Below are 15,273 nucleotides of genomic sequence, written 5' to 3' on the forward strand. Positions count from 1 at the left end.
AACTCAATTTTCCCTTTCTTAACCGGAATTACGGATCACAATTAAATCTCGTTCGATGGGGCAATTCTTAATTTACGATACACGCGAAAACAAATGCCAGGATCGTTAAAATCCCACGTAGTTTCGAATAACCTCGCGGAAAAACTTTGCAACTTAATGACAGACGTTACTAATAAAACTCAAGCCCGGTGACCTTTGGCATTCTAACTCGATTTAGACGCTTTTAGTGCCACGATGAAAACGATGGAGTCGCGTAGGTCGCTGAAAAAACATTTTACGCAGCGTTCCGCGAGAACATAAGCATTTTTACGACTCGATTTCAAGGAAATGAACACGAGTTCCGCTCGTCTGTGAAAAATCGTCGCTGAGTCGTGCCCTTCGTGTCATCGTATTCGATTGTGTTTCTTGGTCGTTTCGAAATTTCACAGGTCGCCGACCTTAACGAGCGGCTGGCGCCGTGCACTTTCGGTCGATGAAATATGATAATTTTTTTTTCCCCCGCCACCGTACCAAACAACGCGGAAGAGGTCGTCGAGCTGGGGAACAAAGAGGCGCTCGACTGACCCGCTAATGATATCAGAAATTTATGCGTCACAACGATCCACTCGGTATTTATCGTGTGTCGCGCCGCCTGTGCGTTATCGCGGCTTAACCCAAATACATGTAACAAGTGTCACGTGTGTATCCGCCTTGTGCCGCGACGTGAATACAGGTGAGCAGTCTGTTCTTCGAGGGCCACGTGCGCGGCCGACAACCTTCCTTTTTTACTACGAGCTACTGTCGACTCTTCTAGAAATTTCAAAAGTTGTTCGAGTCCGAAAAATTATCTCTAGTTGTCTCTACTTTTTGTTACGTCAATTTGTTATTTACTATTGGAAGAAATATTTTTGAAAAGATAATAGCAACGTCCAAATTCCACGGGAAACTAAAAGCAATACAGCGGGAGATAATTTGTCTCTGGAAGCTTACGAAAAAAAGTTGCTTCTCTATTTCACTTAACGCTCCCATAAAAATACCTCCGGACAAGACACAGTGGGGGCTTTGCCAAAAACTCCTAGCGGGATAAGAAAGGGATAAAACAATTTGGGAAGGAGATCCCGAACGAACGAAACCGGAGATTTTTGGTTCTCCGATGGTCGGATCAAAGTCTCTTTTTTATTATTTCTCTGGGCGAAATGTTCTCGAGAAACGGGGATGGAAATCTCGAGCGCTATCGCTGCTACGAAACAAGGCAAGTAGCGTAGACGTACGGTATAGCCCGACAAAAGACATTAAGAGGGTATTAACAATCTGGAAGCCACTGACCTCCTTCAAACTCTCGAAGATCGGGATTAGTCTGCATGTATCCCGAGCGTCTCGCGTAGAAATCCTATTCTTATCTGTGTCGATGCACTTCAAAGGTTTTATGTTATTAGCGAAGACACCGAAAACTGTACCCCTCCCAGAATACGTAGATTCTTTCGAAAAAACGATGCTTGTTTTAGTCTTCTGTCAACATCTTGTATTCCTGTTTATATCTCAACTATAATATTCGAGTTAGGGACGAATTTGTATCCCCTTTCTCGTATATCTGCCGCATCAAACCTATACAACGAGCCATCAAAGTCCTTTCTTTAGGGATCATGATAAAGAATGAACATCCACCGTCGCTTTTACGCCTTTGTTCGTTCGCCTATCCATCCCGACGCGTCTGAATCTGTAGTACTATGTCGTCTTTCACGGGCCAGAAAAAAAAATATCAAATTACTCACCGTGAATGGGGATCTTCTCGCAGGGTAGCGATAGGGTGGTAGCACGGTATTTACCATCGCGTGGAACCCTGTCACGGAATCGCGAGAATACATAGTTGCTTCTATTTGTCAGTGTCGAGAACGAAGGATCTTTCAGGGTAATTCGACGGATCAGAGTTTACAAGTCGAAGGGTTTCCGCGGAGGAACGATTCCTCCCTGACATACGTGTACAGAAACTCGAATCCACGAAAATAGACGTTTCACCGATCTCGAAGAACGCCTTAAAACCTGGTCGACGTCATTAGAATGAAACGGAGAAGAGGGGTGGTCGAAACGGGTCACCGAAACTGGAACAACGGCTTTCCATCTCATTAAAATACTTCCGCGAAACGCAAGAAGCAAACCTGGCGACGATCTTCGACCATCCCGGCCGAAATCTCGATGACAAATGTCGGGCGATAAATACGCGTCGCGTTGGCGAACGCAACAACGATCGTCGAGGAACGCAACGAGGGAAAAAGCGGCCGTAACTCATATCGAACGCGTCGCCGTTGGCGGGGTATATTCTTGTTTGAGAGAAAAGAGCGTCCTAACACGTTGGGATCAACGGTTACCACCGCCCAAAACATCGTTCGTAACTGGAGTAATGCCCCGGACGTCCCAGTTGGACCCGGCAGTCGGTCGAAGGTAATAGTAAATTTCTTGCGTGTCCAGACATCGCCGGGGTAGACGGCGACGGAGATGGCTTGGCCACTGTGGATCGCTGCTCCGAAAACGTCCTTGTTCCAGGACGACGTTCGTACGTGTAGCCAACCACGCACACGCTACCGAGTCGAAATTCTCGGGCCACCGTTTTAACCTACATTTTCGAGTAGTCTAGACGAGGATGATTTTCGACCCTAATCCCGCGGAAGATACGACTCTGGGTCACGTACCAAGTTTATAAAATACGACGATGACCTGGGCAATGTCTAAGCGTTTAATTCTTTTCTCGAACATTCTGCATTTTCATCAGAAATCTCTGTCCGCGTGGACGAGTTCGAGTTTAATTTAAGCGATGACCAAAATACAATTAACAACGGGTGGTAGGGGATGGTGTTTCGTAACTGAACAATATCTGGGTTGCGACGGTTAATAGGAAGGCGAGAATTTCAACGTGAGGTAACCGTGGGAGCGTCCCCGCAACCACACTCGCCCGGTCCCTCGCGAATCCTACCTTCTGCGGAGGACATTTCGAACGGCGTCGGTCGGCAAAGTTACGTTCGGGTCGGATCGTTTCGTTCCACGGGGTTTTACGAAACGACAGCGCGCGCGTTTAATTCTGACTACCGCGAAACAAGCCCTCGGGAAAGGACTTCGAAGATGACGGTCTGGTCTTTTCCGAGGGTCGATGCCACGGGTACCCGTAATCCTGAACCGACGATACGGAAGGATGGAAGAACGATAAGCGAAATTACTTTCCCCCAAAGCTATTGACCAAAATGCCCTATATTCTCGCCTGGGCCTCGCCAACAACCCCATTCGCTGCTCGAAAAATTCCCCGTAAACGCCGCGCGCGGTTCTCCGGCGAATTAAGGTCAACGAAACCGGTCGCGTTTCGGAAGCTCGCCAAGCCTGCTGGCAACGGGATCGCATAATTCACAAGATATCCTGCGAGACTTAAGGAGGACTCCTATGTCATGGAGCTGCTAGAAATCTCACCAGAGGGCTGGTCTTTAGAGCGCCACCCTTCGAAAATCTGCATCAGTAACAACTATTATATGAAATATCTTATTGTATTGAAAAGGTTGCAATTCTTTATACCCGACATTTTGCACTTGGATTCCCAACAAGTTCTAAACTCTTCGTGAACGACTCAAACGCGAATATATCGATAGTATCAGAAGACGTCTTGTAAGTTTAATCATTATAGAAGCATCGAGTAAAACCTCGTTTTCCTCCCTCGCTGTTCTTATAGGAAAAGGGTCAGAAGTTTCCAGAGGTAAGATCTAACACAGTGGGGTTTCCACTTCAGTTTTAGTAAAGCGATAGATCTATTTGCAAACTAATGTACCGGAAAAGCAGAAACTATTACCGAAACTTGCATATTAGTACCACAGAAAATTACTAAGTAGCCTGATTAGGCCTACCATCGATTATCTGTCAAACGATCGTTGAATCGATGCGACAAAAGGCATAAGCTAACATGGGATCGTGCATATTTGCTTATCCCCCGTGTAAGCTCGTGCTTTGAACCGTATAAATTAAACAGTGTTGTCGACAGAAAATTGATTGTACATTTCGCCTAAAGGCATATTGAGCGCGGGGTGACTCAGGGTGACGCAGTGCAGCAGCACGTTTCGCATTGCACACTGCCTTGCAGTTTCTGCTTCTTTCCTCACGCATTTCGTTCCTTCGTTCGATAATTGTAATCAAAAAAAAAATATACCAAAAATCATAAGTAGTTATCGGTAGAAATAGTCACTGTTTCCCGTGCTGCAAAAACGTAGAAAATCCATCTGGGTAAGTAAATATTTGCCGGAAGAAGTCAACGTAGGAATTCCCAGTGATCAATGAATCCGTCGAAAATAAAATGTTTGCTGGCAAATATACAGAGACAACCGCGCGTGCAAAGAAATATTTCACCGGATAAAAAATCTGTCGAATCGGGCACGGAAAACTATGAACACCACGCACTTTCTGTGCTAATCAATCGCGTGAGTCACGCGACGATGTGCAATTACACGGTTAAACCTCCGTTTACTAACTAGGAGAAAAGGGAGCCCATCAAGTACCTCGTTAGTAAATGTCCATTAGCTCAAAATATTCGTGAAACGGTTGCGAGACACTTGACGTAACGTTTGATCCTATTCTGTGTTCCCCCAATCGCCAGATTCTGTCTAAATCTCTCTGTACCCGTTCGCTACTAAATTTCAATCTTAGTAGTAGTTTTGGTGGCTCCTACAGAAGCGTACAAATATTTTTAAACGATTTTGCGTACGTTCGTGGGTTAAATCCGGAATTAATTTGATGGTAGGTTTAGCGCTACGACACGGTAACCGGTGCTTTAACCTGCGCTGAAACGCGTGGCTGTGCGAAACGTCGACACGCGAACATCGCGCGTTTAAGTTCAAAGCGATGGGACACAAATGACCGAGTAAATTTCTACGCGTCGGTGCGTGTAACTAGAGGTGCGGGCGTGTGATCGCCCCGGTCGAGTCCAGTGTTGAACTAGGATCGGTCGGGTGGCGTGTGGGTGGAATGCGTGTGCGAGCAAAGTGGAGCAACGACCGGGACGGAAGTCAGTCGTCGGAACCGAGCGGCTCCATGCTGTCGGGTTTCGTCGTATTGCACCGATCCAGTTCATACGAGCAGAAGCAAGGGCGACGACGACGACGCCCGACGTCGACGTGCTGGGAACGCGATTCCCTCTTCTTTTCTCCCCCTCTTACCCGGCCAGTCACGATCCCGACGTCCCGTCGCGGAAGAAACTCGACTCACGCCCCCTTTTTCTACCCTTTTTCTTATTTCGCCCATCGTCGACCCCGTTGCTCCCTCCACCCCCCGTGTTATCGATATAGGGGAGACGTCACCTTTGGGATCGTCCCTGGTTTCTCCACGCGTAAGGGTTGAATTGGACGTCGGACCCGGAATATGCCAGCCGAGTCAGCAACCGGAGAAAAATATCGTCCCGGAGAAACGAACGCGTCGCGAATTTGTCCCCTTGCTCGCCCGCCCCTTTCGACCCCTTCTGTTGGATCGACTTACAATTTCGCCTTTTTCGATTCTCGCTTTTTCGACGCCATGATTAATTGAAAGATGGGTTTTGAAAGTTTGGCCTGTCGCTAGTTAACAATTTACATTAGATGCATGTGTTTCAAATTTTAACGTTTAAAAGGATTGGATAAAAACAACAATTATATTGACTTCCTGCTCACCGTTCGATCTTTGCTCGTGTAATATTAAAATTTCCCTAGTTTCAGGAGTAGAAAAATCCCGTCCATGGCCTTTCGACGGTGCGTAGCGATTCGTGTAATCAATTGTTGCGTAAGGGTGATAAGTCGACTCGAATTGAAGGCGATCGATTATCGGTCGGGTCGCGCGAAGAGCCGAGAAACTGTCGCGAACTTGTTGCCTCTACCCTAGACGCGTAATTTACGAGGTTGAACGAGGTTCGTAAAAGCATTTTCCGCTAGGGCCGGCCGTTTATACCGTGTACGTGTGTACCCACTACCGGCAAACACCTTTACGACGACAAATAACGCGAGATTTTGAGAAAGCTCATAGGACGGGAAGCCCTTTCGCGTTACGTAACAATTTCCAGCGATGCGGAAGAACGCTTTAACAGGGAATTTTACGAGCGTGTACCTTTCATATTAGTTATACTCTCGAATATAGAAGGACTGGTAACGCGTGTACATCCATTAATATTTACTACAACGCCCTGAGCGGTGTCGGGTACATGGGGAGGCGGTGGACTATGGAGGTTATAGCCTAGTTCGAATTGTACATCGAAGCGTTGTATTTTTTCTGAGGAAAATGTACGAATACGAACAAAAAAAGAAATTTAATTTCTAAGGACAGGGTTCTTGAAATCTCGAATTTTCTTAAAGCAACAATCTCATTTGAATTTTCCTTAATTACGGAATAGCGGTATCGATACCTCTACATCAGAACGCTACCCCTATATGAATGTGCTGTGAATATTCACGTGGCGGTTTGCAATTTTCTTAATTAAAAAAACGCTAGCCCGAGGCTGCAGCGGCGCGGGATAATGGAGGCTATTTTCATTTCTTGACAAAAAGCTGGTAATGAGAGTCGGGGTCTTTTCTTCGTGAAATCTGAAATTATCAGGAATTCCTTAGAAGCTCCCGTTGCCCGCGATGAAAGTGTCAAGAGCCAGCAATTAGAATAATTGCCAACGAAAAGGCGCCTTTCGCTTTGAGGACAAACCCCGACCGAGATATACTATAGTTATTAATTATAATTGACCGTACCCCATTTACGCTCCGTAATCTTTCGATAAAGGGTCGAAAAATTCCGTTTAACGACAGTCGTTGGGGCACGTGCCGCGTAAAGAAACGATAAATCGAGTAGGGGAATTAACTCGTAGAACTCTTACAGTCCTCGAAGAGCAATCGGAATTACTCGTACGGTTCGACATTCAGAAGCCATTGATGCCACCGTGACCTGTTGTGCGGCGTCGTAAATCACGCGCAGGGAGAATACCGTGGAATGAAATCCCCGAGAAGAAAAATCGGTGGTTGTCCTCGAGGTCCCCCAAACGTTTTCAATTCTCTTTCCAGCGAACATCCAGCCGACCGTACTTTCCTCGACATTCGATTTTTTGAAGCTGGACGGTTCCTTTAAAGCTCCCAGTTTTCACAATTCTGTAGCTCAAAACAAGATTCTCTTCAACTTTACAAATAAGACAACTTTTCATACGTATACTCTTTAATTTTATTCGAATTCGTATACGAAATGCATCGACTTTAATGTACGAGACTTTGTAACGAGCACAGTCGTTGTGAAATCAAAATTTCCGACGGAATTTCGTTATTCTTGATTTTCGTCTTGGTTTGAGCTACAGAACCTCTCTGACCTCGTTTGTGCCACTAATTATGGACCACCGCAAGCTATATTTGTTTGTGTACAGCAGGCATGTTAAACTCGTTCTGGCTCTAGGGCCATTTTGCACTCTAGTAAATTGTTACGGGCTTCGGACGTGTAATTGTTTTACGTCGATAATATTTTGAATACAATACGGGAATAAGGAACGAAAATTTTACTAAACCAAGATCTGTCTCGAGTACAAAACCCCGAGTCCTTTCCTAATAATACCTAATTCGTCGAGATAGATGGAAACGTGGGATCGATTCGACGTCGAATCGACGTTAAACCGCCGTGACATCCTTTATCGGAAAACAATCGGGCGACTTTTTCAGCGACCCGTTAACGCCCGGCATTAACGCAGCCGTTGAATTTAATTAATGTCAGAGCACAACGCGTCGAGCCACGGTGCGCGAAGGCTGCGCGTCAATTTGATCGAGGCACGGACCGGACAATTTGTCCAGCTTTCCCCATTAATTAGAAAATGCATAAAAAATTCGAAACGACGTAGAAGTCCCGCGTTATCGCGCTCCTGCATACCGATAATACTAGCGCGAAATATTGCGCGTATTGACGGGCTAGAAAGAGGGCGGGATACGAGCAAACGCGTTTCGTCAAATTGACTATAAATCGCGGGGAGACGTTATCGCTATGCGGTGTGCCACTCGATAGGACGGAACGCCTACCCGCATCATTTTTTTCGGGTAATCTGAATATCGATCCGCAGTATATCACCCGCTTTCGCATAATTTTAGCCTCCCCGGCGATACCCGCACCGCATAAACAACGGGTCTACTAATCCTGACAAACAACGTTTCCTACAACAACACTGTCCAAACAAATTTAAATCTTTCCGATTTCGTCGTTTTCAATTAAAAAAAAAAAGATGGAGAGCCAGTGTTTGATTTCACAAGATCTTTCGAATCCTTCTTAAGGGTTAATTTTCACGATTTTTAAACACCGAGGGCGGCGAAGTTTTACTTCCAGTTTCGTGTTTGGGTCGAGAAACTCCGCGAGGTTTGAAATTCCTGTTGGACAGCGTGTAATCTGTTGAGCGCCACTCCCGGATGCACACCTTTAAGAAACTTCTCTAAGCCATCGAGACGAAAAGATTTGCATGGAAGAATCGAGAGGGGGATCACGAAGAAGGAACTCGTTCCCGAATTAGCTTAATACGGATTATTTCGAAAGGCAGGGGTTTAGGGATGCATCTGATTACGCGAACGAAGCCGTAACGCTACCAACCCCTGATACGTTTCGCTCTCGAGACTTCCTTCCATTTTCTGCTCATTCAATTTCCAACCCGAACCGCCCGGTACAGAATTCGTTTCTCTCCTTTTACGGGCGGAACATCTTTGATCGTACCGCGGATAAGAAAGGATTAATCGATGGCAGAATTTTCCCACGTTTCGCGAAAACGATGATCGTAACGATAACTTTCGAGGAAATTATACATTCTCTTCTTCCACTTCCTTACATCGATGTAATTTCGATAAAAGGTTTAAAAATAGCATCGTAATAATATAAATATTTTGCGTTGTTCAGCAACCTGATACCAAGAACCCTAGGACTGCACGAACCGCGTCGCTAATAATAAATACGCTCGCCATTATTGGACATGTTTCCCAAAGAGTTGTATAACAGTAATTACGAGTCTCCCGGGGGAACGATACCCGTTTCCCTATAGTTAATTGCGAATCGTAACGCATTTATTAGCACGCTTGATCGCCGCGTTTTCTAATCGAATCTCGCGAGGTGGATGAATCGTTCAAAACCGCCAAAAAGATCCACCCGGGGGGAGTACGAAGATTAAAAAATTGACGATCGTTTTTCGTCGCGATGCACGCGACAATCCGTTGGAAATAAATTCTCCAAGGAACTGGATTAAAAGTCGGACAAAGCGTATCGATAGTTTATGGCAGCAATATCGCCGGGGAACCGTTGATCGATAAGCCGCGTCGATGCTCGTTCTTCGAGGCTTTACGAGGCAATAAACGCGGAGATTAAAACGTTCTTGTCGGTGTTGGCGAAATCGGTGAAATTTTACTTTATTATTTTGGTACCGATCGATCCAGAAACCCCGATAAACGCTTCGATAGTGAACGAATGTACGTTTCTCCGACGATCGCGACGTACGGTTCTTAACGAATTCGTAAGACAAACATTAAGTTTTAAACGCGGAGGGGGACATTAACAAGTGGCTGGCTCGACGCGTAATTCATAATGGCCGGGGAAAAGCGAGGCACGCACCATTCGTCGCGAAGCTCTTTAATCCTCCAACACACCGTGAAACTTCTCAACGACAGGTTTTCCTCCACTCTGACTTTCCTTCAAAGCATGTTCCTCGCCCCTATAAATGCACGAGCTGCCATGATACACGCGGCGTCAAATTTTTAACCGACGCACAATAGCGTTTCCGCCGACGAAAAATAAAACTGGACGTTGACGCGAAACGGAAACACGCGCCTCCAACGCGTGACACAATTGTGCATTTCGTAATTCGTGACCGAGATACGTCTTCTCGGTCCAGGAGTTTCCGGAAAATATACAACGAAATTTCACATTTTCTACGTATTTTCGAACGAGGACTCTCTAAATAATAAATAAATGTCTCTCGACAATTTATACTTTGTTACCGTGGCTTCTAATTTTACTTCGGTGACAAATTCACGTTCGAGCCCATATTTCACTACATTGACACAAAATTTGTGTAACGCATATTTCTTCTGGAGATAGTATTTTCTCGTACAGATTTATGGGTCCATAGAAACGGTATGGCTTTAATGTTGCGCGATTTATAAGCACTTAAACAGGAGGGTCTCGAGGGGCAATTTTTTTACAAAAAACCTTTCTTGCATGACCTTTATAACACGTAGCTATATAAAAAAGTAAAAAATGAAAAAATTTCTAGCATCATGATTTCTATCTAGTCTGAAGATACTATCAAGAAAACATAAACTTGCTAATAAATATACCCCTGTCAGTATTCCAAGAAACCTTCACGATGTCAAAATAATTATTTCAATGGAAGGTGAGATCGAAACCGACGTTGCATCTGGTTCGAAGGGTTCGATCAAAACATTCGTGGACGATATCGGCACCGTTTTCACACGGTTGCTTGGTAATTATCACGTCGCGCTATCGATCTTCGTAGTTCTGTTCTCGAAATGCGTACGTCTGGTGTCCCGTTGGTCTATGTGGAACACGCGGTATCGCTTATCGCGATGGGAAAATGCGTTACGTTGCCGACGTATCGATCCCGCTGCAAAACGTTCGCGGTAGCGAGTTTACGTGTTTATCCATGGGGAACATCGGGCACCCGGGTGGGTCAAGATTAGAGACTGTCATCACCTACGACCAAGAACAAAAGACCGCCCATCGGGCGCTGATTCCGGCTTTTGCTCGATATTAGGCGATATTACGGCCCCGCGAATCCGTCCAGAATCAAACGAGTACAAAAATCGATCGCCTGTGTCGCGATAAATCGTGACTCGGTTCTTTTTGGCGGCAGATTTACTAGTTCGAAAAGAGGAAAAAGTTCGCCCAGTTTCCCGGTCTAATGAATTTCCAGGAGATCCCTTTTTGCCGAATTACCCCGTTTCCTAAAACGATTCGGATCTCCGAAAACAGCGAAAACAGCGAAAACAGCGACTTCGCGACGAGCAAGACCAACGAGAAACTTCCTTACGAGGATTGCGAATTCCCGATTGTTTCCTAATTGAACCTGAAACTGCTAAACGACTCTCACGCGTTACGATCTATGCAGCAGCCAAACTGGAAATTGGACATAGTGCAATTTATCGCGAGACTCTTCCAACGAAACTTGTAACGTTGATCGAATTATAGAACGAAACGTATGTTTTCCTTGCACTTTATTTTCGTCGTTAATTCCCCGGCGAACGGACGAACGTTTCTTCCGAGATAATCCGTAGTGAATAATTTTCTGTGCTGTTTGTAGATTCATATGATTTCCCCGACCGTCTACCCTAACAGACTGCCATTCGCGCATTAATCCCGGCTTAGCCCGCGCGGGATTACAAATATTAATCGGTCCAAATAAATCTCGTTTGACGGAACTGCGAAACGTTACACCGAACAAAATGTAATTCGCAAAAGTTGTTAAAGCGGACGAATCTCTGTCAGCTGGGGACGAGTAAATAATTCCTTTAATTCGACACTTCTTTGGCCGCAAAGTTCTTCGTTAAGCTAGTAATATTCCCTGTTGCACCGCGAGATTAGAGTCTTCCGTTGCTTTAATCCCGCTTGAGGGAGCTTTCGCCTTTCGAGTACGTAAAACAGAGGGATTTTTCGGAATTCTTTTCAACAACTTCGCTCGACGGATTATTCTTAGCGTTAAAGCGACCGTGCGTTACGCAACGATGCGTAGAAAAAGAAAAACAAGTCCTACGAGACATACTTGAAGATATATTTTCAAGACACTGAACTTGCAAACAAAAGCAAATTCGATGTTTTGATCGTTTCCAAATGACAGAAAAAGTCCCTTAAATAGAGATTTGCTCAAGAGGCAGAAGAGTCGGCCAAGAAAGTTTTGTTCGTATCAATGTAGTAACGCTATTAAACTCTGCAGACCGATCGATACGACATTCGACGCGTGTGGTTCGTCCAGCTTTATCAGTAGAAACGCGAATATCTATCTGTCTATCTGTAGGTGGATCAATCGGTTTCGTTGGCCACCGTTACCCGCCGCAAACTCGTCTCGCGTCAAACGTTCCAAAGTTTTAACGACCCCCGCTCGCACATCGATTCTTAAAACCGCTCAATCCTCTCGATACATTGCAATATAAAAAAAAAATTATTTTCCATACAGACTCAACTAGCTCCGAAACGTAATGGGCATGGTTACGAATAAAAAAAGAAGAACAAACAATTCAATGGACGCGTTAACGCGTTGGAAAATTGTTATTGTCGGAGAAACGTTTCTTGGGGTAGTATCAAGACGGACGCGTTCTCGAATGGCGGTGACGCACAAAGTGAGAGATCGCCTGTAACGTGATACGGACGGTGTATCATCTCTCCTCTTTCATAACCTTTTTATATTTCGCGCACAAAAGAGCTGTAACCCCGCGCAGACACTGTAATAACTGTCGTCTTCTTCGGCCATTACTCGCGACCAGCTTCCAAAGGATCCGTTCGCGCCTCGTAAAAATTGTAAAAAAAAGAGAGAAAAGGGGATGTTTTAACGACGAATACTTCACGGTACCGGAGGACCGTTTTACCGCCCTTTACTTTTCGATTTTCTCTTTTACGTTCGACCGACAAGTCCTCTTTCACGAATTCCCGTTTTATAGAAATACCTGGGCACAAATGATGAAAGGTAGGCATCAGATCCGTCGCCGTTTCAGTCTACAACCGTCGTCCTTGAAGGAGGGACAAGAAGATGGAACGACGAAGCACGCTAGGTAAGGAAACGTACACTTTGTAGTGTTTTTTTTTTAAAAAAAAAAAAGAAAAAAAAAAGAACCTTTAGTATAGTAGAAATTCTACCGGTGTAAATCGAATTCAACGGGACCCGATAGAATTTTTTCTCGTCGGAGAATATCGCGAGTTCTCTATTCTTTGAAAGTTGCATCAACCCCCTCGAGAAACGAACGAAACGCCTGGTAAAGGAAGAAAAATGCATCGTTTCGCGGTACGCGAAACACATTCCGGCCTTCAACCGTTAACTCTCTCTTTCGCCTTTTCTCTTTCCGGGTCGGCCCTCCTCGTCCCTGGCCTCCTCTTGACTCGCTCTTAGGGCGGACCCGTGCTTTAATTTTGCGGCGAGTCTTCGCAAAAAGGGAAGCTCGGTGCTCCTCCTTTGTGCAGCCGGTAATAACCGTGGCTGACTCCTTCTTGTAATAAGCGTGGATGATTACGAAGACGAAGATACTTAGAAACAGTTGTTATCTGGTGCATGCAAAAGCGAAGGAGCACAGGGAAGAGATATTCCAGGGAGTAATGATGGCTCGAATTTAGGACACCCCCACACGAAACGAGTATTGAATAACGCGTGGCGTCGGTGAAAGAGATCGTTAGCGTTCATTGGCGCTATTCTCTTCGTCGGGCTGTTGTCCTCTTAAACACAGGACACTTCCCGAGCTCTTTTATTTCTGCCGTCTGGCCTCGTTCGAGAAAAATCGACGATTTAGGGGGATCGAAGAACAATGCGGAAAGAATTCCTACGTTTCTGTTCGCGATTTTGGTACGTCGCCGCGATAGACTTGGCTCGTCTTCGCGGCGCCCGATTAAGACGCGAAACCCGTCGGTGGAAACGTGGCTTTATTTTCCAATTTTCGATCGATCTGTTCCCAGAAACGAGGGACTATCGGAATCGGACAGCGGCGGCGGAAAACCGGCGGAAAGTTCCATCAGGCACAAGATCGTCGTGATGGGCGCCGCGAAGGTCGGGAAATCGGCCATCATAAATCAGTTCCTTTACAACACATTCACGCCCAAGTACAAGCGAACGGTGGAGGAGATGCATCACGGCGATTTCAACGTTTCCGGGATACAACTGACGCTGGACATCTTGGACACGTCCGGCTCGTACGAGTTCCCCGCCATGAGAGACCTCTCCATCAAGTCCGCGGACGCTTTTATACTCGTATACGACGTAAACGACGCCAACACGTTCCTCGAGGTCGAGACTCTCAAGGCGCAGATCTGCAGCACGAAGGGCGCGGTCCCTATCGTCGTCGTCGGCAACAAAGTCGACCTGGTCGACTCCAAACAAGAGGTAACTACTTGCGATCGAGAAAATCTTTAAACTAACTTCCATTTATGTTTCGTTTGGAAAGACAACCTTGAATTAGAATCTACAAATCAATGTTTCAAACCTGTATCTAGTTTTACAACGAATCGATCGCGAATATAATTTGCCCGACTGTGTTGGACTTAAGGGGGGAGACTCGTATGAAATGGTAAAACGAGAGGTTTCATGAAACTTTTCGCCGCTTTCCACGTGTATTCTTTAACGTGTCAAGATACTTTGGATGAAATAAAAACAAAGTCTCGATTTGGTGGACAATTTGAGAGGTCAGGTCTGGCAGTCGACGCGTTTAGGGGCGCCATTTTGGTGAACGCTGTTATAAACTGAGTTTCTATCGCAGGTGGACCCCGAGAGCACCAGAGAGCTCGTCACGATGAAGTGGGAAAACGGATTCGTCGAGGTGTCGGCGAAGGATAACACCAACGTGTCTCTGGTGTTCAAAGAGTTACTGATCCAGGCGAAGCTGAAGTACAACTTGAGCCCGGCGCTGCAACGGCGTCGACGGCAGTCGTTGCCGCCGCCGCAACATTTAAATTCTCGCAGCAGCAGCGCCCACGTGCCGTCGCCGGCGCAGCTGCAGCATTTGCAGCAGATCCGCAAACGATCAGAGTCCAAGAGGAATTCCTGCATTCTCTCGTAAAGGAGCCCCCCTTCGATGCAACGTTTCTGCCGATTTCAACGAGAAATGGCGTCGATGAGAACGAAGAGAGGAAGATGGGGATGGGAACTATGCCCGTCGACGATTCAACAGGAATCGATCGACGTTCCCTGTCCGACAGCGATCGATCGTCGAAGGAATTAGACGACCCAGAGACGTCCGAGGCGAAACGATAAAGCCGGCTTTCCGTGGAACGCGGTAATTTCTTCTTCGATTGTTCCGAGAAGCGAGGAGACTCGACGTTACGACCGTATCGGTATTCCACGATTTAACTTCTAGGGGAACTTTCATCGTAGAGGCGGCCTCCAGTTCGATTCACCAGGAATTTTAACATTTCCTACGGTCGTTCGCGTACAATAAAGTTTTGTAGAACGAGCACACTTGTATTCGAGAAGGAACGATTTTGTCCCTAGGAACTTCGAAGGATTAGCACGAACGAAGAAAGATAACTTAATGTTCGTTGTTCTACTTGATACTCGATGTATCTGTTTCCGTCTTTGGCTAAAAAGAAACATTTCTTCGTTGT

General features: G+C 45.8%; 1 protein-coding gene across 1 annotated transcript in view; it reads left to right on the top strand.

Annotated features, from left to right (window-relative positions):
• Positions 1–14,774, top strand: part of LOC122398310 (ras-related protein Rap-2a) — a 28,156-nt gene extending 13,382 nt beyond the window's left edge. Inside the window, exons 2-4 of the mRNA XM_043398038.1 lie at positions 12,630–12,740; positions 13,633–14,056; positions 14,430–14,774. Of these exons, the coding sequence (XP_043253973.1) occupies positions 12,646–12,740; positions 13,633–14,056; positions 14,430–14,729 (819 nt within the window). The 5' untranslated portion in view covers positions 12,630–12,645 and the 3' untranslated portion in view covers positions 14,730–14,774. The remainder of the gene's footprint in view (positions 1–12,629; positions 12,741–13,632; positions 14,057–14,429) is intronic.
• Positions 14,775–15,273: the final 499 nt, after the last annotated feature.

The sequence above is a fragment of the Colletes gigas genome, unplaced genomic scaffold (assembly GCF_013123115.1).
Source record: "Colletes gigas isolate AHSC1104 unplaced genomic scaffold, ASM1312311v1 Colletes_gigas_Sc00011, whole genome shotgun sequence".
Taxonomy (NCBI): Eukaryota; Metazoa; Arthropoda; class Insecta; order Hymenoptera; family Colletidae; genus Colletes; species Colletes gigas.